This window comes from Hakea prostrata, chromosome 1, assembly GCF_041222555.1.
Source record: "Hakea prostrata isolate BN-2017 chromosome 1, UWA_Hpros_2, whole genome shotgun sequence".
NCBI lineage: Eukaryota > Viridiplantae > Streptophyta > Magnoliopsida > Proteales > Proteaceae > Hakea > Hakea prostrata.
Genome location: NC_142600.1, coordinates 72,917,288 through 72,941,103, shown reverse-complemented (window position 1 = coordinate 72,941,103; position 23,816 = coordinate 72,917,288). Strand labels below are relative to the sequence as shown.

Sequence of the window (23,816 nt, the reverse complement as noted above, 5' to 3'; positions counted from 1 at the left end):
AACAGTCTCTAGAATCTTTTGCCTCAAATGCTTGCCCACAAAACCAAATGTTCCTGCAAGCAATTTCAGTACTTGCAGAGATCGTTTCACTGCAAGTATCCTATTATATCTATCATGGTTGTTCCTGAGCATCTCCTCTCTAGTATGTGTGAAGCCAATGACCTTGGGGAGAAGCCCTCTTGTGTTACCGATCTTCTCACAATTATCATGGTCACGAGCCATTGGGGCATTAAAACCAGGGAACAAGGTCACGAGCAATCAGGGCATTAAAACCAGGGAACAAGGTCCTAGCAGCTCATGGATGAGCTTGTAGAAGAGACATGGCATTTCAGGGATGAATGGTAAGGCTTCGGTGGGGGTGGGTCAGGGACAAATGAGGTTGCTAAAGTTGCTGGAAGGGAAGTCAACAAAGCTTGAGTTTAATCGAGGCAAAGGAGTTGGGGCAAATGGGCAGCTGAGATTCAGGGAGTTCTTTTGTAGATTTGAAAAAATTAAATGAAGTTTTGTAAAATAAAAAGATATAATATCCCTTCACCCACTTCACCTCATGGGCAAAATGGTAATTTTAAAGTCAAAGTTAATAGAAAACCAAGATTGAATTTTTTGTAATATTCTAAGGCAAATCAAAATATTAGCCACTTAAGTGAGTGAGCAACAAGAGCTTGGCCCCAACTTAAGTGGGCAAAATAAAAATAAAAATTAGAGGGTAAAAGAGGATTTTCCAAAAAGTTGTGGGGCCGGGGGCACATGAAATCTTTCTACCAAAAAAATAAAAAAGAAAATCTGAATTCATGATAAAATCTGAATTTCCAACCCAAGAAAGTTAAACTCCAGAAAGATTTCTTTCCGTAAATTGTCTAAGCAGAAGGCAAAGAGCAAAATCAGTTTCCAGAAATGCAACTAGGAAAGAACTCGGTCTGTAACAAACGAGTGGCAAAAATCAATCATAGGAGGAGGATGACATAGATACTAAACAAGAAGGTCATGAACAACTACAGTTGATTCAGAAACCATGAAGGTTTTTAACAAGGATTAATTCACCGAAATTTGTTACCTTATATTAATAGATGCACAATCTCCACCAGAAAAAAGAAGCAAAATTTCTGCAACACATATATACTTTGCAAGTGTAGACCTGCAAAAGCTCACACTATCTCCTCGACAACAGTTCCTACACCTCTCCCATAGCTACCGACGCAAAACTGAACCACCTAGGATCTGGTTCTATTTCACATCCTTCATCATGGACCATAATATTCCACGGCTTAGTTTGATCTTTCCATTACATCCATCTTTTCATCCCAGTTGAAATGCGTACCTCGTGATCACCCATCAGTGACAGCAACAGGATGGACCAGAGTGGCAGCTCATCTGCTTAGAGCATTTTATCAAGCAAAATCTCCAATCTACAAACTCAAACTGTACAACTACCACCACATGAACCAAAATTCTTACGTTACATGAAAGACATTTGCCTGGGTTTCTGTACCCCCACCCCCCAACTGCAATGACTTTGGAATGTTCTGGAGAACATCACTTTTTCTGAACTAGAATCGCCACTTAAGAACTGATTGAATCTCAGAAAAACCTTCTCCTGAAAGTACTGGTTGTTGCTTGGTATGAGCGCATCAGCAGTCCAACGCCAATTCCAATCCCAACGCACATACCTAGACCGATTCCGACTCCAACTCGAACACCAGCATTGAACCATGAGAGCTGACCATCATCATCAATGTACATCTCTTCTGAGTAGAATCTGGTCCCTATTTTCCCTTCAGAATCATTATCAACAGATTCCATCTCTGCCATCTGCAAAAATTCCACAAAGAATTTAGTGAGAGATTTTAGTACCTAAGCATTGGCAAATAAGTAATGTAACCAGAATGATGTCTAATATAAGAAGCATATTAAAAGATCCTGGTGTATTAAGGACTAACATTAAGAAGCCAACAGCCATGATTCAGGCTTTCAGAGTGTAAGATTTTTGATATGTAAGGTGAACATGAAGCCTTTGAATATTTATTTTCTAACAAAATAGTAAGGATTGAGAGGGTCAGTATGGCATGAATCATCAGTGCAGAGTAACAGGAACACATTTGCATTCACCATACTCATAGTGAACAAGCATTAGAACCACGTCACTGATAGACTGACTCCAACGTCTGCTCTAGAGGGCAACTAAAGCTTACTCCATTAGAACCCAGCTGTGGTTGTCCTAAATGGTTTCATGAGTATACAATAGGTAAAAACAAATGATAATAGACCAGATATCCGTAGTTTCTTCATACAAACAAAATCTTCACACAAGTCTTTACAATTATGTGAAGTGTATGGTCGTCGTCATTATGGCAACAATGCGGGGTCCAAGTGCCAAGGAAGTATTTTTGAAAGAGGGAGGGAGGAGGATTAGATACACTTTTTTCAGCCCTCCAACTATGTTTACATCTTACAGTTCTTCACCTTCATCTTTGGCACCAGAAGAGAGAGGGAAGCAGACATGGCTGTTCAGTGGGACCAGCAGCAATTGCAGCAAGACAGAAGAGAGAGGGATGCAGACATGGCTGTTCAGTGGGACCAGCAGCAATTGCAGCAAGACAACTGTTGCTTCTTTTTTCTGTAAATTTAGTAGCACAGTGGCTGCCATTTCTCCCTCCCACTCCTTTCACAAATCTGCAACTCTGGCAGCTTCTATCATCATCTTCTTCCAACAAATCCAGCAGCCCAGTAGCTGCCACTTCTTTTTCCCCTGCAACTCTGCAGCTGTCGCTTCTTTTTTCCCTGCAACTCCGCAGCTGTCGATTCTTTTTTCCCTGCAACTTGCAGCTGCCACCATTTCTTCTTCCTCCTCTTCCTCTTCTACAAATCTGCAGCTGCTGCAACTCTAGTAACAAAGTGGTTGTCACTGAAACAACTTCTCCCATCCTAGTAAATCTTCCCTGTTTTCCTTTGTTTGACCCTGCACCTCTGCCACAACCCCCCCCCCCCCCCACACACACACACAAAAGAAAAAAACCAAATCCCCAACCAAAACAATTCTGATAGATTTTGGAACCTAGATGCCTAGATAACTAGGTGGCTGTGGCTGATTACCTAGGTCCCACAAAAATGCCTAGCCTTGACAACTATGATGAAGGTTTATAATTAAAGTTTCTTATAAGCATTACTACTACCTGCGTGGTTCATATTGAAGGTCATCATAATTGTTTCCACAATCTCATAAGATAAAAGAGAGTAAAATCATATGATAAAATGAAATATCGGCCAACTATAAGATTCTCATAACAGTGGCTACTTCAAAACATCAAAATACAATAACATAAACTCAATTTATGCACACAGCATCTGCATTATCTCCTTAAATTTTCAATATAGAGTACACTAACACAGCATTTTCTGCATCACCCAGATATCTGCCAGAGGCAATACAATTCGAGCCAGAATTTTGTAACAGGTAGAACATGCAACATATTGAACTTCAGCCAAAACAGAGTTTGCCAAGTTTTAGATTGTAAAGAAAGAAAGCCTTGATTCATGAGTAACTTCTACGGGAAATAGTGTGTGTGAGTGTGTGTGTGTGGGGGGGGGGGGGGGGGTTGTAACTGATGTAGCCATAGATTGAAGAGGTTCAACTAACGCTTTTGAGGTTGGGTATCTCAATTCGGGTCTCAGGCAACTTGTTATGGTGATGACATGTAAGGAATGATGCAATAAGAGATTGTTTCTTAAAAATTGGATGGATAGAAGCAGGCTTCAAAATAATAATAATTAGCATTTAGGGTTTGCAAATTACAGAATTAAAAGCAGAAGAGTTAGGATGGAGGTTATTCAAAGAGCTTCTTGAACAGCAGCTTGAATAGTTGAAGATGTTCTTGGGAAGAAGGAAACACAAGAACAAATTAGAACAGAAGAGAAGAATCACGCTTGGGGGATATCAATCCTGCATACATTGCTCAACAGCACTAGAACTCCTATGACAAAAGTCATATTCTTTATGGTATCATAAGTAACTGATGAGATTCCTAATTGACTCATTAAAGTACTTCTAGACTTGCAGGAATTGATACTAGTCTAACTCAAACACTGAAAACTACTCCCATGTATTAATATTATCCCCACATTCTGCCCTTATATACTAGGCCCATTACACCAATAAGCCCAAGATAAGATGCCTAAGGTCCATAGGATCCACCGATGGGGAAAAAACAAGGCATTTTAAAGCCTAGTTGACCCATTTGGACCATCTTAACTGCATCAGCAATACTTTGTAATGTACCACCAGCTTCTAGCAAGAATAGTACATTTCCATGTAATTCATACCTCACATAGAAGACACAACATTCTAGTCAAGATAAAACCAATCTAGGATGCCAAAACACTACCAGCTTGATGCCAAAGACCAGACTAAAGTTGAACAAAATATATAAATAGAGCTCCTGGTTCTTGTATGGAACCACCCAAGAGCAATACCTGCATGGAAAAAATATCTGCCGGCATCAAGTCAGAAGGGTAGTGATGCAGGAATCCAACATGGAACCAGGACCATAAACCAGCAATGGACCAGGCCAGCTCAAGCCAGCCTATTCAGTTAAGATGGTCTTTTAGAAGGCCAAAAGGAGGCCAAAACGCTGTTTGCATGAACAGTGTCACAGCCCATTATTTGGCTTATCGAGAATGTTCCATAGAAGATTTGTGGGCCCAATATCAGATTACATAAAGATTATATTCTTGGAAGATTTCGGAGCTTAGTTTAGTTTCTATTTTAGTTATTTATGCATGTGGATAAAATATATAGCCTAGTAGATTCTAATTCTAATTAGTTTCTATTCCCATGAGATTCTATTGTCACTAGTTATTAAAATATTAGTTTCTACTTTCAATCTACTAAGTTTCTATTTCTTGTAAAGCTTTAGCCAAGCTATACATAGGCCTTTACATTGCATTAAAAAAGACTTTTGGAGAATAGTAAAAATGAGTTGAAGGTTTAGCTTTGTGTGTTTGCAGCCCCCTCTTCTCTTCTTCTTCTTCTTATGCGTGTTCTTCGACTTCTTCCCCTTCTTCAAGTTTGGTTCTTCTCAGACTTCCCCTTCTTCCCCCTATCTTCATTAACCTTCTTTTTTCTCTATCTTGTCCCCCGTCATTTGACTGTGTTTGTTTATTGGATTCTTCACTCTATCGAGCTTGCTCTCGATTTTTCTTCCTTGCTAATTTCCTTCTTCCTATGATCTGTCTTCCCTACTAATTCTTCTTCTCTCTCTGATTTGTTTTCTCTATTTCTTCTTCTTTTTTTGATCTTCCTCCACATTCTGTTGTCCACCTACTCACTACCATTGTAATTAATATCACTCTCACAAACCTTACCTCTCTTCATCCCGCATACCTTCAAAAAGGGGGGGTAAAAATAATAGCTGCCTTCTTGAACTTGAGCTTTCTATACAACATCAGTTCTTACTTCACTAGAACTCAAGGACGAGCCTTTTTAAGAGAGGGAAAAATTGATGCACAACAACGGACAGCCACCATGGTACCAGGACCAAGTGAACCAAAAATGGTCTGGCAAGCCCATTCAGTTAAGATGGTCTTTGAGATGCCAAAAGATGCCAAAACATTGTCCATTCGAACAGTGTCATAGCCCATTATTTGGTCTCTTGGGGATGTTTCATAGAAGATTTGTTGGCTCAAGATCAGATGACATGGAGATTTTATTCTTGGGAGATTTAGGACCTCAGTTTAGTTTCTATTTTGGCAATTTCTATTTTAGTTATTTATGCATGTGGCTGAAGTATAAAACCCAGTAGTTTCTAAGTTTAATTAGTTTCTAATTCCATAAGATTCTATTGTCACTAGTTACTAGGATATCAGTTTCTATTTTGAATCTACTAGGTTTCTATTTCTTGTAAAGCTTTAACGAAGCTATGAATAGGCTCTTAAATTGCAATAATAATAAATAAAAAAAGACTTATGGAGAATAAAAAAAAATGAATTGAATGTCTACCATTGTGCATTTGCAGCCCTCTCTCTCTCCTCTTCTCTTTTTCTTCTTATGAGTGTTCTTCTCCTTCTTCAAGTCTGATTCTTCTCAGATTTCCCCTTCTTCCCCCTATCTTCATTAACCTTCTTTCTTCTCTATCATGTCCCTCATTAGGTAGAGACCAAGGTTGAAGTTTGAAAATTCTAGGACTATGAGAGAGAGCACAATAGTGGATTGAGTACCATAGGGTTGCATGTGAAAACACAAGATGGTATTCAATTGTATTTGAGTACGAAATGAGACATGGCTAATCTAGTATCCATCGTCCCCATCCGGTAGTCAGAATTGTCATATCATCCGTTCACATAGCACATTGATGTTAGAGCTGAAGCCAGAAGCCCTCCCTGTGGGGCTTGTTAATAGGTTTTCTGTCATCACCGTCATTCAAATCATAAATCACATTAACTTAATAACTGCTGTTGTGATAAATTTAAAGTTGTAAACACATTTGAACATCGTGACTCTAAATTAACATCATATCGCACACTATGCTAATGCTTTTTCTGGGGAGGCAGGGTAGAAAATATGGTATTGCTACGATCACGTACATCAAACTAATAGCTGTTACAGGAATAAGGTCAAAAATTTCTATTGCTGAGATCTACTGCGGTGAGCTCATTTACACTATAGAGAATGCAAGATTTGGAAATATTCCTTCAATTCTATAACCAAGTAAATAGTAAATACGTCAATATTACTAGCTGCGAACCTGTCAAATGCAATGAATCCTGCTCCAAGGCACATCAAAGTCCAGCAAGATCCCATTTCTACACTATCTAACTCATTTTTCATAAAGAAGCCTACACTAGTACCTTGACTTGCCATATTAGCAATGTAGTGAGAAGCCCAGGTACCCCAACTGGCCAAGTTTCTTAGACACAATATTACTTGGGTGGAGGAAGATCTCCATGTTTTTACCCAATCCCCCTAAATCCCAATCTCTCAAACCCCAGAACCATCATTAATATATGACTATTACACCCCAATTTATCAATGCCGTGGGACCGAAGGAGAAAAGTTAACAATAACAATAATTTAACCTAACAAATATAATTAGAACTACACCTTAGTAGCCAAAGCATTTTGAAACGCTACATATCTTCCCTGGTCACAACTTGGAAATCGAAACAATCCGGCATTTACAGCATGAATTTCAAAACTACCGAAGAATCTTCAGTCTGCACAATAAGGATAGCCTAGCCTAATTTCTGATAAGCAAAAAGGTCATGCGACTGTCCTGGGACTAATCAATGGGTTGATAGAAACGGCATGGAATGCAATTCGGTCAACTCCACAAAGGCCATTTTTCCTTTCTCAATCTCCAGGCATCGTATAGAAACACAAAATTGTTTCTCTCTTTCAAAAACTCCCTGTCTCTACAAAACTTCATTCCCTGAATCAGCATAAAGAAAGAATCGTGTTCTACCTAGATAAAGTGGAAGATTTTCTCAGAAATAATAAATGCCGGTAAAAATTATCAAACTATGAAGGGAAAGTAGCGACAGACAATCTGAAATCATTAAGAAAATTCAATCGGATGAGAATGAAAGATTAAATGGTCAATACTCAAAAGTTGGCGCTGGTCAGTAATACTTACTTGCAACTTCCTGTGGCGAACGATGCCGTTCATGCTCTTCTGATCCTTTCCGATTTCGTCATCCTCGGGAATAACATCAAGTGTGGCATGCCGCGGAGGCTTCCGTCTGGGGCTGAGGTGAATTGTCTTCGTCAGTATGAGAGGGAAGCCAGAGGAGCATCCAGCAACATAAACCTCGATGGAAGGCGATGAAACCCCCAACTTTGGCTGAAAAAACGCAGACGAACCCGTAGCAATCGAGGCTGCTGTATAGCAATCCATACTCCAACCCGTTTTGGAATCGTTCTCTGTTCTTTGCTGGTTGTGATCGTAACCCCCACTGCCATTGATCCAAGGAGATTCCATCCGTTCCAAAGAACCACACAAGATCAAATCTTCCCTCTCGTACACCTCAAATTCAAGTGGTCCCGCCACTCGAACGCTATCAGTGCTTACATAGGTTACCTCTGACGACTCCTTATCAAGACGATCGCGACGGAGGGTGAGAGACGACGTTTCAGAAGCAGGGATGCGAGAGCCATTGATCTCCAAAGAAACCCCAATTTCGCGTCGAAGATGGCGGAGGGTGAGATGGGCGGGAACGCTTCCGACCACACAAGGTGCAATTCGAACATAGAATAGCCGAATCTCGAACCAAGAAGCTGGTGAAGAAGCAGGACCGTTCATTAGCCGATAGAAGCGAGGAGAATTACGGCTAGACGCGCTGGGAAGAGAAATCGCCATTGGCGAATTGCTCTGCTCCTGGAATTCCGTCATCCTATAGCAGAAATTGCAGAAACGTAAACCAGATTCATTCGCAGGCGAAGTGAACCAACGTTAAGACTTCGAAAAAATCATTTTCATGCATCTTCGTCTTCTGGGTAATTTCCAGGACAGAGAAGAATGATGGAACGAGGAAGATATATAGGGTTTAAACCTTAAAGAACTGCCGTTAAAAAATTTCGATGGAAAAGAAGAAACAAAAACGAAAATGAAAATCACGCAGAGATGAACGAACGAAAGGGCAGAGTCACGAGGGATCAAGCGAAGAGTACGAAATGCGAGATCCGAGGGAGAAGGAGAGGACATGGCTACTCATACCTTCCTGTCGTTACGAGTGTCCAAACTTAACTTTGATTGCAAAACGAAAAATAGAAATGAGGAGAAAAAAAAATTCACTAAATTCTTTTTCTTTTTCGGTAATTAAAAAATTGATTAACGACGTTAACTCAGTTAGGTGGCATTGTTAACTCTCGTCTTCAGTCCAACTGTTGCTAGTTGCATGCATGTGGGAACTGATGCTTCCGTTTGCCACTTGGCTTTCTATACGGATGAGAACCGTTCTGGTTTGGTTTGGCTTGATTCGGTTGGTCTGATTTATTTTCGCAATCGAACAGGTCTTGATTTGGGAATGAGAGGGAGAACTTGAAAGGACCACGTATCTCAAGGGTGTTTGAACTTTGAAGAATCCAATTCAAGTATTCAACAAGAATTTCTCGAAATAGCCTTCTTGAATTGAGCTTGTGAATTATATTTTGTTGCAAACGAAGAAAGAAATGATATTTGGTTGACATGATACGGGTTGGTCGCTTGATCCCCTTGTTGGGTTTCAGGTGCGTGCTTTCCCGTTATATCTCGTTCGCTGCAGAACCCAAGCATCCTCAGGCATATGATTTTCGCCAATGGAACAAGAACATCTCTCATTTAATTCGAATCGGTAGGTTAGATGAAGCAAGAAGGATTTTTGATACGATGGGACATCGAAACTCAGTTACATGGAATTCCATGATCAGTGGCTATGTGAAGCGCCGAGAGATTGCGAAGGCTCGGAAACTGTTCGACGAAATGCCATGTAGAGATATTGTGTCTTGGAATTTGATGATATCAGGCTATATTTCATGCGGCAGTGGCACATTAATCATGGAAGCGCGGTCTTTGTTCGATAAAATGCCTAGCAGAGATACCGTTTCTTGGAACACGATGATTAGTGGCTATGCTCGAAATGGAATGATGGCAGATGCTTCGGATCTTTTTCAGAGAATGCCCGAGCAGAATGTCATCTCATGGAATGCAATGATTACTGCTTATTTGCAGAATGGTGATGTTTCACGTGCAATTGGTTTGTTTGAGAGAATGCCTAGACGTGACTCGGCTTCTCTTAGTGCCCTTGTATCGGGTCTTATTCAGAATGGTGAATTGGATGAAGCTGCACGAATTCTGTTAAAAACAGGGCAAATCACCGATGACGGTGAAGATTTAGCACATGCCTATAACACTCTGCTTGCTGGTTATGCTCAGAGTGGAAGGGTTGAAGAAGCTCAAAAGTTGTTTGATCAAATGCCTTCCTATCATGACCATAAAAAAATCAAGGGACGGTTTGAAAGAAATGTGGTCTCATGGAACACCATGATTATGTGCTATGTGAGAATGGGAGATCTAGTCTCAGCCCAAAGGATGTTTGATAAAATGGATGAACGGGACGCTGTCTCATGGAACACTATGATCAGTGGTTATGTTCATGCATCAAATATGGAAGAGGCCTCCAATCTTTTCGGTAAAATGCCTGTTCCTGACACTCGTTCATGGAATTTGATGATATCTGGCTATGCCCTGAAAGGTGATTTTGAACTTTCTCGTGATTTCTTTGACAGGATGCCTCAGAAAAGCCTCATATCATGGAACTCAATGATAGCGGCTTATGAACAGAATGGCAACCATGATGAAGCAATTGTTCTCTTCTCTCGAATGGTAACTGAAGGGGTGATGCCCGACCGACACACTTTATCTTCAGTTCTGAGTGCTTGTGCAAGCCGTACAGCTTTGTACCAAGGAATGCAGATCCATCAGTGGGTCACAAAGACAGTGGTTGCCGATACACCCATAACTAATGCCCTTGTGACTATGTATTCAAGATGTGGAGCAATTAGGGAAGCACAAACCATCTTCAATGAGATGAAATTACATCGAGATGTAGTCTCTTGGAATGCAATGATTGGAGGTTATGCGTATCATGGTTTTGCTGGGGAAGCACTTGCTCTATTTGAAGAGATGAAGAGACTGAAGGTGCAGCCCACACATATTACATTTATTTCAGTTTTGAATGCATGTGCTCATGCAGGTTTAGTGGATGAAGGACGAAGACATTTTAATTCTATGATTAAAGACTTTGGGATTGAAGCAAGAGTTGAACACTTGGCTTCCCTTGTTGATGTGGTGGGTAGGCATGGGCAGCTGAAAGAGGCTATGGATCTGATTGATAATATGCAAGTCAAGCCAGATAGGGCAGTTTGGGGTGCCTTATTGGGTGCTTGTAGGGTGCATAATAATGTGGAATTGGCCCAGGTTGCAGCAGAAGCTTTGATGAAGCTTGAGCCGGAAAGTTCAGCCCCATATGTGTTGCTGTACAATATCCATGCTGATGCAGGGAGATGGGATGATGCAACAGATGTAAGGATGGTGATGGAAAGGAATGGTATCCGGAAACAAACTGCATACAGCTGGATAGAGTTGCACAATGAAGTTCATATGTTTATTGCAGCAGATAGAACACATCCTCTTTCTGATGAGATACATGGATTGCTCGAGAGTTGTAATCTGATAATCAGAGATCTGGGTTTGGATATCCACAATTTCTATGAGTTTGACTAGGGATATAGCTAACTCATGGAAGCTGATCCAGTGAGAAATTATTCATTCTCAGCATTCAAAGATATGCATAAGCTGGCTTGGAAACCTTTCCAAAAGAGGACTCGTAACCCATAGGCCAAATTGCACACTCAACCTTGTGGTTGGTTTGGTTAAATTAAATTGTGATGCCGCTTGATCATATGAAGATGGCAGAGAGAGTGTCAGCTTTGTTTTTAGAGACTCTCAAGGCTTACCTCTTGCTGCTGGTTTTATGGGAATCTCTTGCAATTCTGCTACAGTTGCAGAGGCTGCTGCAGTTAGAGCTGGTCTTATAGAAGCAGTTAACAAAGGCTTTGCTTCTATCCTGATTGAGATGGACAACTTTAATGTGGTGCAGCGATTAACAAAAGTCAGCAATTGGAAATTGAGGTTTCGAAATTTTACAGGATATCTCTTTGGCAGAAATTCACTTTTTGTTCCTTTCATTATATTCCAAGGTCTCCCAACTCGGTGGTAGATGCGCCCACCTTGGTGTTTTTGCATAATTTCAAGTTACCCACAGTTAGTGGTCAAAGCTTTGACCGTCACATTTGTTGTTTAAATGGCTAATACACATTTGTACACATAAAAAGACTAAAATACTTTCAAATAAGTTTCTCTCCTATTTTTTGTAGTTTCACGAAGAAGCTTCTTAAATCGAATCCACCATCACATCCTCCTCCTTCTCCAACTCTCACAACCGTAGGACAATATTGGAACCATCGCTGCATCATTTTAATGGTAGCACAAGAAAACCCTATCGCTAATCTCATGTTCTCTATTACAAGAAATTGCAACAGTAAGGCAAGAAATCTTAGAGCCCGCAATTTGAAGTTAGGGAAAATGACAAAAATTAAAGAATGCAGCAAAAAACCCTAGATTTGTAGAGGTGGCAAGAAATCTCAAAATCAGAGTGGATCTTTCTAGCGGAAGGAATCATACATTTTTGGTAGCAATCTTTAAAACCTTCTCCCAGAGATCCAACGATTCGTTCAACACTTCATCACCTTTAGAGCGTCTTTAATGGTGGACTTCAGATTTTCTGAGAAGAAGAGTTTGCCAAATAACAAATACTAGTTTGCTAGTGCTCTCTAATTCTCGGGAGAACCGAACAAAAGGACTTTGGAGCGATTCAGTAAGAGGTTAATCCAAGCATTCTAGCATTCCATGATGAAACGGATTTATACAAAAACCCTTAAAAAGGATTTGAAGTAATACAGTAAGTCAATATATTTGATGTGCTACCCAATCCACCTTGGCATCATCTGATAGTGCAAGAGCAGTTGTTAAAAGAGAATAACCAGTAAAAGCCTCGAGTTCCAATGTATTCTTGGGATCTATGATCTTCAGAACCATGGATAAGAACTAAACTTCATCAGCTGAAACTAGCATATCATTCCTATTCAAGGATTCAGAAAAGTGAAGTACCATCAACAAGATTCTAATTAAGTTTGTAGGTTTTAATCTGGTTATAGGAACTTACAGAGGGCCATATTTCTGAACGGTTACCTCTCTGATCTCCTTCAGCAGCTCATGCTCTTTTGGGTAAGCACTTCTCTAAGATGTGCTGGAATTAAAGAAAAAAATAGAGAAATAAGAAACCTAGGGGCACTTCTCTTGTTTTATGACCTTTGATTTTGCCAACTTTAGATACCTAAAGGGAACAACTAGTTATGGCTTAAGATACAGTGGGTATCCTACTGTTCTTGAAGGGTTCACAGATGCTAGTTGGATAACAGACAGGGTGTTGCCACGCGATCCACAAGTGGTTGGATAGTCACTCTAGTGGGGGTGCAATATCTTGGGGTTCAAAGAAGCAAACTTGTACAAGCTGATTCTACTCATGGCAGCAACAAATGCGTAGTGGTAAACTTAGTAAAAGCGAAATGGCTTAGGAATTTATTGATAGAAATTCCAATATGGCCAAACTCACGCCACCAATTTGCTTCATTGTGATAGTGAAGCAACTTGGCTAGAGCCTATAGCCGATTTACAATGGAAAGTCAGACATATTGGACTTAGACATAGTTTAGTAAGACGTTGATAGTTGATGGAGTATTACCATCGATTTTGTAAGATTAAGTCAAAATTTGGATGTCCATTGACAAAGGTCTTACAGGGATTTGGTCAAAATCTGCAAGAGGGATGGGTCTTAAGCCCATTTCCTAAGATCACCAAGACTTGTCTCATCTTGAGATATCAAATTTGAGTTCAATGAGTAAAGTACTTTGTATGGAATGGTCTCAGCACTTATATACCATCCCATAGGAGTGCTTGGTTCTTGTATGTAGATGGAGGATGAGCTATATGCTCTTAATAGATCTATAATAGTTCTTGTTGGGTGTTTATTCGGGACACTTCCGATAGATCTACCTAAGTGAGTGCATGAAGTGAGGCCGTTTCGGTTGGTTTGGGTTTAAACTCTAAAGCACTTATGATACCGGGTAGGACACATGGCCTTATTAGTGTCTCGTTTTTGGAGAATATTCGGAGAAGAATTCAAGTGTGTGAGATACGTCCGCTTGTCATCATAGAATTGTCGTTCAAGACTTGTCTCGTATACTTCGATTAGCTTTGATGGATTTCACTGTGGAGGTTCAAGTCTAAGTACACCTATCATTTAAGCATTTGGTTCCCGTTGTTGTTGTGTACTTATTTTCATTATATTGAATAGTGGGGGAATGTTGTATTATTTTTAATATATATATGTTTCATTTTATTGGATTTGTGTGCGAAACTTTCCTTTATTTATTTTGGAAAGTGTATTATTATATAGTCCCACATTGGAACCGCGGTGTCGGATCCGGTTATTATGGTACCACCTATTAACTTTAACTTATAATATGAGACACGCCAGTGTGTGTGGTTGAGTGAGGAGGTATCCGTCCTGCGCGCACTGCGGCTGGGGGCGTTTGTCGCCGCACTTAGCACGCTTGCATCGCTTCGAGCGAGATCGATCTAAACCGTGTGTTATGATCACGTGTCTGGGGCTACTTTCGTTTCTTTCTTCGACGCGAATACCCACCGAATTGATATTTTCAAAGTCGCGGAAAATCGCGTGGTCGATTTGCCGCTCTGGCGCGTTCGCCTTCGCAGTCGCGAATTTGAGTTGAAAGAGTAACTACTCAAAATTAACAAACGATGCAAATCGTCAGCTTTTCGTGAAGAGAGATATACACTGCGAAGGCAAACTACGTGACCACAATGAAATCTCACGGCGACGGAATGTAGAATCCGTGCTTTAAATCTATACTAGAGCTTGAAGAGAGTATGATACGAAATCGATTAAGCTCAAATGGCTGACCAAATGAATTCCCGCAGAACTTCCCCGAAGCCTAATGGAAGCCCGGATATGCGACCGAGCAAAGAGGAACGGAGCTCAGCGGTGACGCGACCGGAGAAGAAGAATGGCGTGAGATATTCCGTTTGGGGTATTTTTTACTTTTTCTATTACTTAAATTGAAAAGATAACTTAAACATCACGTCTTCACGTGCTTGCCTGGGTTTTATATATTTTATTATTTAAATTAAAAATCAACTTACATAATACACTCCACGTGCTTCCGCCACTTTATTTAGTTAATTATTAATGGGGGTAGGGATGTTTGGGTAATGTTCAATTAAATATTCACAAAGGCAAATGATCGGATATTGTTTTAAAATCGGCACATTTGGCGCCGCCCGTTCCTAGTTCGCCTCGTGCGAACGGCACGCCCGTTCTTGGATCTAGGGCATGGAAGTAGATCCATAAATATAGTTTTGATGGTTCAATATGGCCGTTAGATCGTGCGGCCCGATCCGCGGCTCATTCCACGCGCATTCGTATCCCTCGAGAGGTGCACCCATGCGCGAGTCATGAACCGAACAAGAGAGAAAACCCAAGTTTCTCTCCCTTGGTTTTGCAGTGCTTAGCAAAACTTGAGAGATTCAACTCGGGTTGGGCTTCTTTGTATCCGGGAGACGGTTCCGGCCATAGCACCTTGATGTGAGGGCGTCGTCTTAAGGAAATCGCGTTGTACGCGCCTAGAAGTTCCGCCCAAATCCGCCTCTTTTCCATTTTTTTTAACATTAAGCAATTGTCCTGAAGAAGAAAAAAAACTCATTTATTTTTCTTGGATAGGAACGGCTCAACATCTTGATGTTCAATTGACCAGGTATTCTGGTCTTCAACTGAGGCTACACTTTGAATTATGATACCTTAAGGTTTACTCGAGTATTAAAGATCAAATGCTTTATAATTAAGAAGCCATGAGTTCAAATATCACTAGGGTTAATTCCCCCCTCCTAAACATATGAGCTCATTACTCAACGATCATAAATCTTTCTTTAGCTTAGCCTGGTCTAGGCCGGGCCTTTCAACTTTTAAAGGGGGTTTACATTGATTTTTAAGTCTGACCTTTCTACTTGAATCTTGAGTTGGATATCAAATAAATTTGTTCTTGATTTCCCTATTGTCAATGGTGATAGTCTAAATCCGACATTCATATTATAAATCATATCGGGTCACTATGAATGAAGAATCATAATTCAGGAATTTTAAGTATAGAAAGTAATAGAATTATCAAAAAAATATATAGAAAGTAATAGAAGAAATTACATATACACTCTCTATAACTTTTTCTATTACATTTGTACCCTTCATGTTTTAAATTATGTATAAAGTGCACTCCTATTGTAAGATTAATGGGGTTAAGTGATGACTTGGGATCGACTATATTTTTAAAATTTTCATACTACCTCCTTTACCCTCAAACCAATTTTGACTTTCAATAATAAAAGAGGGGAGTATGAAGACTAACAAGTAATTTTAAGTATTTTATTTCAATTTTTTTCTCACTTAAAAGAAGATTCAACAAGGGCAAATGTGTCCTTTTTTTTTTAAAACTAATGGTGTTAGAATTAGGCATAGCGGAACTTGAGTAAACTAATGCGATCAAGGCAGGAAGATGACGCATGTCCAAAAATGTGGTAGTAGGTGCATTGAGGGGGAATCTAGTCGAGAGTAACTGATTGGAGGAATCTTAGACCATTCTCGTCACCAACCATAACTGCAAAAGCGAATATGCTTGGAAGCAAAGACATCTGCACAAAGCTTGGCATAGGAGAGTCTTTGCATCTATAGACTTCTGATATCAAAGTAATGGATGATGAAGAGACAAGGGGAGCTGGAGCAGGTGGAGAGGGAGGGATACTAGAAGAAATCATCAGAGGTGAAGGGGTGATTTCTGGCATGGTCAAGGGGAGGATTCTCCATATTCTTGTTCCTTGATTATCTCTTCTTATACTTTACATTAATTCCCTAATCTAAGAACATAAGAGTGATTGATATAAAGGGGAAAAAAATATAATCTAGTTAATCGTATATTATATTTCTCATTCCTATTTTACCCCCTTAAATATGTTGATCAATGTTGAGTATGGCTCATGCTTCACATTGTGTAGCCTGTAGAGTGTCTACGTTTCTGTGGGCTTCAGAGTTTCTTTATAGTTTGGGCTTGGGCCTATGAATAGATGTGGCTTAGGGTTTCTAAGCGCATATAGATATTCTCTTGTAAAAGAACATTGTAAGTGGTTGTTTTCAAAAACATAATGAATAACCTAATGCTGGACGTAGCCTCATATTGAGGTGAACTAGGGTAAAACTCGTGTCTCCTTCTTCTTTGTTTTCTATTCGATTGTGTGTGATTGATCGCTCAGATCTAATCCTAACAATCAAGAAGCCTTATGCATATGTTCCCACAAATCCAGTTTTGACATGACTGAATCAATATATCTATGGGATAGAATTAAATGTATCTATATACATATTTTATGTGGGTTTATAGATTTAATAGGCAAATTATATCTAGCCAATTAAGAACTGATCTTCCACATGGCATGTCTCTTAAGTGCTACACTTTTGAATACGTAGTGTTATGGGTTCAAGTGCAATAGCCTTCTAGTAACAAACACGAGCTTGGTACATTCTTTTTTTGGGTCAAAAGTTCAGCATTTCATTCATAAACTTGAAAGAAAATATAGATAAAAACACCAAACAAAATAGGGAAAAAAAACCAAAATTAAGGGATGGGTCTAGCCCAATAAACCCTTAGAATACTAGTTGTGACAACCACAGAGCCAACAAGCAAATTGGATATGATATACATATCCACCACCATTGCCTGCGGGGACACACCACAAAGGCGGACACCGATGTAGACAAGAACACGCCACAAGAGTTTACATACCACTCGCCTCAAGGGCGAAACACGCCACAATGGCGGATACAGAACACGCCCCATGGGCGAAGACAGAACAAGCCACAAAGGCTTACATACCACATGCCACAAGGGCGGATACAGAACACGCCTCATAGGCGAAAGCATAACACACCAGAAGGGCACCAACTCAACTGTTGAAGCGAAAATCGCCTGAGCTTGTTTCTAGACTCCCATCTTGAAACCGCAAACATGGAACCACCATCAGTAGTAGACGAAAAAAACCAGAAAACACAACCAAAGCTCGCATCAACCACTATTTTTTTTTTTTTTTTAACCGGAATCTGCAACCAGTGAAACAGACATAAAAAAAAAAAACCAATAAAATAGATGAAAAAGATGCAGAGATAAAAAAACAAGAAACGAGGAGGAGAATGCAAAGGAAAATGCAAAAGGTGAAATGGGAGAAAAATAGAGGCAAAAAGATAAAGAGAGGGAGGCAGAAGAGAGGCTGATAGCCTTAGGCGAAGAGAGGCAGAAAAAGAAAGAGATAACCAATTTCAAACCTTGCTAACCAGGGCGGAAAAGAGCTTGGTACATTCTAACCCTTCCAAACCTTGCTAACCAAAGCGGAAGCTTATGATAGAGGCTGGTGGACTCCTAGTAAATTGCATTGTAATTATTTATGTCAATTCAAAGAAGTATATGGTTGAATTTGAGTATGAAAAACACCAATTCTTTAAATGACTCAAATTTAGTCTAATGATATTGACACAACCAATTTCGAATTAATCATAACCCTCTAAATATCATAATTGTCACATCATCATTTCACATTATATAAATAAGTTTAAATTATCATAAATACTTCATGATTGCCCTCAGTTATTTTTCATTCTATAACCAACTGGGGACAAAAGTTGTCAAAATATTTTTTCTTTTTTTTTGACAAAAATGAATTATTGTATTGTTTCTTCTAAGACAAAATAAAAAATAAATATTGATAAATAGGAGGAAAAAAAACCCTTTACTTCAGAGAAATTATTATTATTGAATAAAAAATCCAATAGGTGAGATGAGGATGACCATGTCATCTCACATAAGGCGTAGTTTTGTGATGTGATGAGAAACTTCTGCATTTAAAACACAAGACATTAATTGGAAATTGAGTTGGAAAGTCCTTAGAAACTATCTCATCAATGACTATCTTGGAAATTTTCCATGCCAAAGTCCACAGTTTCGCCTGCTTATAGTTTTTCCATCTCTTTGCCAAAAAAAATTGAGTTTAAGGTCAATCATATAGTTAGACTGGGGAAGTTCTTCCTTTTTAGTAAAACAACTTGTGATGTAAAAGTCGGCAAATCTTAGACTTTCGTTTAGCTTGTTTATGAAAATATAAAATTCAAATCCTACCTGTAAGGAGTAGTCAGGGTGACTGTGGAGCAATTGGGAGGGCAAGGGACACTGGTGTTGTTTTTGCCATCGCGTGCCCTAGTGCGATGAGAGAGGCGTATGTGCTTTCCTGTGAGGTGAGGGGCATTCATTGTGATCTCTTAGAAGCTGCAAGGGAAGGTTACCGTCGTGTGGAGGTTAGATTAGAGTACTCTCTATGGGCGGAGATGAGGAGCTGCATCTTGATGTTGATTGTCTTCTTGCCTCTCTTCAGTCTTTTGTGCTTGAGGAGAGGTAGGGAAGAAGGTCTTTTAGATCTTAGTATTATTATAGTCTTTATCTGTAATTTTTAATATATTTCTTGTCTTGGTTTTCAAAAAAAAATAATAATAATACATTGACCAACGCGCCAGCCACCACGTTGTTCATAGTTGCTCTCGGATTTTTATTTGTAGCACCGCTGCTATCTATTGCCGACGGTGCTAATTGTTCCACGTAAGTAACATATGATCGGCAGCAGCCAACGATCGAGCCACGTGTGAAGAGATGAATCCAACAGCTGTGAATGAAAGTGCAAGGATGTAAGTATAAATACAATTTTTTTATTTTACAATATCTCAACTAACTTTTTGAAATTTACAAAAACAAACCCCTGGCATTCACCCGACTGGTATCTGTCGAGATTCTTCGAACGAACACTCTTCTTCTTTGCTCTATTTGCATAAACGACTGCTCCACTTTGCCTCTGTCAAATTTATTTGTTTTCCATTCCTTGCAAGTTGGGAGTTTCACTGTTTCTTTTTATTGGGAATTTCTCCTCCTCCATTATGGTTTTCTTTTTCTTAAAATTCAAATGTGTTTGTTTGCTGGAATAAAGGTGGGGTGGGAAAATTCTTGAAAAATTTGTAGATTTCTTACTTTTCCCTTAAATCCCAAAATGGTAGATTGTTTGGTTGCTTGGGATGGGAAAGTGAGATGTCTCCATCCCCAACCCAAGCCATTTTAAAGCCCACATATTTGGTGGGACTTTGTGGGAAAGTTGGACAAAGTAAAAATGCGACCCACCACTATCATTTTTTCAAAACATCCTTTCTTTTCATTTCTTTCTCCCTCACCCCACTACACATGGGGCCCATATGTTTTTTTTTTTCAACACATTTTTTCCACCCCACCTTTGCAAATAAATGCAGCCTGAAGTTTCTTTTTCTTGGTCTCTATCTTAAATTACCTTGAAGCTGATACTTTAAACGTTTTTTCAACTTTCTTTGTCTTTGGACTCTGTTAAGTTATTCTTTCCAACTTCTTTTTTGGGTCTCACTATATCTTTCTTCCATTTTTTTGATTTCAATGCGAGAAGAATCTGAGTCATCGATGCAGGAAATGAATCAAAGTGTATTCTCTACCATCAAATTCACTAAATACCTGTGTAACTAAGAGAGTAGCAAAGTAGTTACGGAGCATAGCCGAAGGTGGTGAGAATCTCTGTTTGATGCCAATGATTCATCTGGAATGAATAAGACGAACTTTTCTGTCGCCACCGTCTGAAGTAGTACATCATTAAGACCCGGATTGAAAAGCCCTAAATCGAATGTATCTCAGTCAGGGAATACCGGAAAGTTATTTTTTGTAAATTTCAAAAAATTAGTTGAGACTTTGTAAAATAAAAAAATTATATTTACATTTACATCTCCACATTTTCGTTTACAGCCAGTAGCCGCAAATAAAAATCCGACTGGGTCATCTTGCATAATACGACACCTAAAGCCCCTTGGCGCAGTTTTCCACAGTGACGTGATTTATTTATAATTTATGGGATCATACCATACCAATTAAACGCAAATAAAAGTTGACTGACGAGTCAAGGTTTTAATTTATTTTAATTTATTTTAATTTGTTGAGACTGAGTCATGGTCTTTCGAGAAGCTTCAGAGAAAGAAAAGAAACCAAGAAATCTTCGAATTAAAAACATGAGAGAGATAGACTTCCACGCGTTTCAGTTTATCTGACCCAGTTATCTTTGTCTTTATAATATCTGTGTTCGATTTTACTCTGTATCTCTTCTATAAATTCGAGATAGATCATATCGTTTTTATTCACAGAGCATTGCTCGTTACACACTTCTCTTTCTGTACCTTCGTCTGCTTCCGTTTTAGAAGTCTTTTCTTGCTTACTCGAAAATCCAGAGAGAAATGAAGGCCAGTTTTCTGTCTTAATGGTTTGTTCTGAGTCTATTATTCGATTCAAAATTGATTCAATCTTCTGAACTCTGCTTGTATTTTATTACAGAAAGTGGTGGTGAAGATTGATGTACATGACGACCGAGAAAAGAGAAGGGCCATGAAAGCAGTCACTACTCTTTCAGGTATCCATCAGGTCTTCTATAATTTTGAACTTTTATTGAGCTTAAGCAAGAAGAGAATTAATGATATTTGTGTTTTCTTGTAGGAATCGATTCCATCACGGTGGATATGAAGGAGCAGAAAATAACAGTGATCGGAGAAGTGGATCCTGTAGATGTAGTAGCCAAATTGCGGAAGCTTTGCAGAACAGAGATGGTCTCTGTTGGTCCCCCAAAAGAACCTGAGAAGAAACCAGAGAAGAAACCAGAACAGAAACCCATTACAGAAACCGTCAACCCATATGAGTTATTTTATAACCCTTCCAAAACACAGTACTATGCTCCTGTTTTCTACACTGCAAACGAAGACAATCCCAACAATTGTGTTATCTGCTAATTGGGAATTGTGGGATTTCATCTGTTATTGCTTGACAAGGCTATGCTCAAGAATCCTGAAGCTCCCCTTGCTGTTCATTTTTGTTTTTGTGCATATATGGTGTGTTTTCTGATTGATCCTGACAGAAAGGACATCAAGAGACTAGAATGGAAGGAAGTATTCCTCTTGATCTTCCTGATGTGAAATTGATCTGAGTGGGTTTGAATCACTTGTAGTAGAACGAACATAAATGAACAATAGAGTTACTCTCCAATAAAACCCAGTTCTGGAATCACAACATTTGTTGCATGTAGTCTTTGATTTACACAAATCTATGGAAGGCTATATATTATAAATCATAGAAAGTTCAATAAAAAAAATAAACACACAATGGAAAGAGTGACTTGGTATTTTTGAAATCAAATGGCTATGAGTTTGTCCACCCTTTTAATCATAGTCATTAATTCTTGAAAATGTCACTTGTCACCTTTTGAAAATCATATGGTTGTCTCCTGTACAACAAGAAATAAAGATTTCTTATAAGATTTCTTCAATAGAGTATAAAAAGAGGTACAGAGTGAAGGGTATAAAAATATGTTGTCCCTTCTGTTGGATCTACCAGGATTTATATTATTTTTATAATTACAGAAGCGTAAAAATAAATACTTGTAATGCGTTCTTGTTACTAAATTCTCCTTTTGCTCTTCTCAAATCTTCCGTTGCCTTTCACTCTTTGGAATCCTTCGTTTGAGTGTATGTAAAAATAACCTCAACCCAAATGTATTGTGTGACAGCTACGGGGACCTAAAAAGATATTCAACAATAAAATACATATCATATCCATACAAATACGCATGACTGCATGAGTGTGAGGTTTGGCAAGATCCACCTCCAGGATGGTTTAAAATCAACACAGATGCCACTTTTACCAAAGGAAGGCCAACAGTGGGCCTGGGCTTCATTATTAGAGACAATGGGGGACATATTATCACTGCAGCATCTAAGAAAACAAATGGACATTCTGCTTTGGTAGGGGAGGCTCTAGCTGTACGATCAAGCATGCTTCTTGGATTGGGGAAGATCTTCAGAATGTTCATGTGGAACTCGATTGCAAGGAACTAGTCAATATACTTCTTCACCCTGATCGCCCTATAACCATGGCGATCGAGCCCATTATTGCGGATATTATGCGTCTTCAAGCATCCTATTCACAATTTATCTTTTCTTTTATTCCTAGGAATGCCAACTATGTTGCAGACTTCCTAGCCCGGAAGGCCCAGTCCATTGAGGACATGACTGTTTGGCCTGCATCCACTCCTTGGTTGGTAGACTTATGTTCACCTTCCTCGGCTTCTCCTCTTGAATAATAAAATCCTTTTACCAAAAAAAAAAAAATACGTGTAGAGCTCCAACCCATTTTGTTGATTTGAGAGAACGTGCCTTGCTATATGGGCTAAGAAGAAGTATTTCATTAAAGTTATCATAGAAAGAGACAATCTTTACATTATTGAGCTACTTCAACATCAGCAAAAGACTCCTACATGGAGGATTAGTTACATTATTGGGATAATTACTGTTATCCCTCTACTCTATTTTTTAATTACTGATTGAGTTATGCTCTTTTTAAAATTACTATTGACCCATCACTTCCAATGGTGTTAATGGTATTTCATAACTAATTGATTGAGCAGCAGCTCCTAGACCAACTGAAAAAGAATATTTATTATTTGATCCATATTTTAACATAAGAAGCAATACTTGAAATGGCAATCCAAAAAAAAACACCTATATTGAGATCAGCTAGAACAAAACCATAGCTAAAAGGAATTACTGAGTAATTTAATAGAATTGATATGAGCGCGATAGATGGTCCAATAGTGAATAGACGAGTATATATATATATTAATAAAAATAAATTTATTAAAAAACTGAGCTATTACAAAAATTGTGTTTGAATTATAAAGATTCAGTCTTTCAGAAGGCAATAATTGAATGAGTACCGAACTTTTGAAAACTCAAATGGATTGCCCAACCGACCAAGGAAAATTGTTTTCCCTGGTTCCGCTTTTCTCCATCTGCTTGTTTGGCAAGAAAACTTGAGCTTAAAGTCAATAATATGCTCTCATAAAAAATAATAAAATAATAAAAAATCAAATATGTTTTTCCATTTTTTGGTAGAATAGACTTGATCTCGTTGATTTGAGTGGGGTTGAAGTTGAATCACTTTGTTATATTATTGTAAT

At 38.9% G+C, this 23,816-nt stretch overlaps 3 protein-coding genes across 3 annotated transcripts; 2 read left to right on the top strand and 1 right to left on the bottom strand.

Annotated features, from left to right (window-relative positions):
* Positions 1-889: 889 nt before the first annotated feature.
* LOC149029902 (Erythronate-4-phosphate dehydrogenase family protein) lies at positions 890-8,736 on the bottom strand. Its single transcript, XM_089142222.1, has 2 exons — positions 7,626-8,736; positions 890-1,809 (listed from the first exon to the last, which is right to left on the bottom strand). The coding sequence occupies exons 1-2, from the start codon at positions 8,379-8,381 to the stop codon at positions 1,579-1,581; spliced, it is 987 nt and encodes a 328-aa protein (XP_088998348.1). The 5' UTR covers positions 8,382-8,736; the 3' UTR covers positions 890-1,578.
* A 175-nt stretch (positions 8,737-8,911) lies between these two features.
* MEF9 (mitochondrial editing factor 9) lies at positions 8,912-12,022 on the top strand. The gene has a single exon (XM_089142220.1). It carries the CDS (start codon positions 9,177-9,179, stop codon positions 11,250-11,252), a length of 2,076 nt encoding a protein of 691 aa, XP_088998346.1. The 5' UTR covers positions 8,912-9,176; the 3' UTR covers positions 11,253-12,022.
* An 8,890-nt stretch (positions 12,023-20,912) lies between these two features.
* LOC149029900 (heavy metal-associated isoprenylated plant protein 39-like) lies at positions 20,913-22,014 on the top strand. The gene is made up of 3 exons (XM_089151904.1): positions 20,913-21,054; positions 21,146-21,221; positions 21,305-22,014. The coding sequence occupies exons 1-3, from the start codon at positions 21,049-21,051 to the stop codon at positions 21,592-21,594; spliced, it is 372 nt and encodes a 123-aa protein (XP_089008030.1). The 5' UTR covers positions 20,913-21,048; the 3' UTR covers positions 21,595-22,014.
* The last annotated feature ends 1,802 nt before the right edge of the window (positions 22,015-23,816 follow it).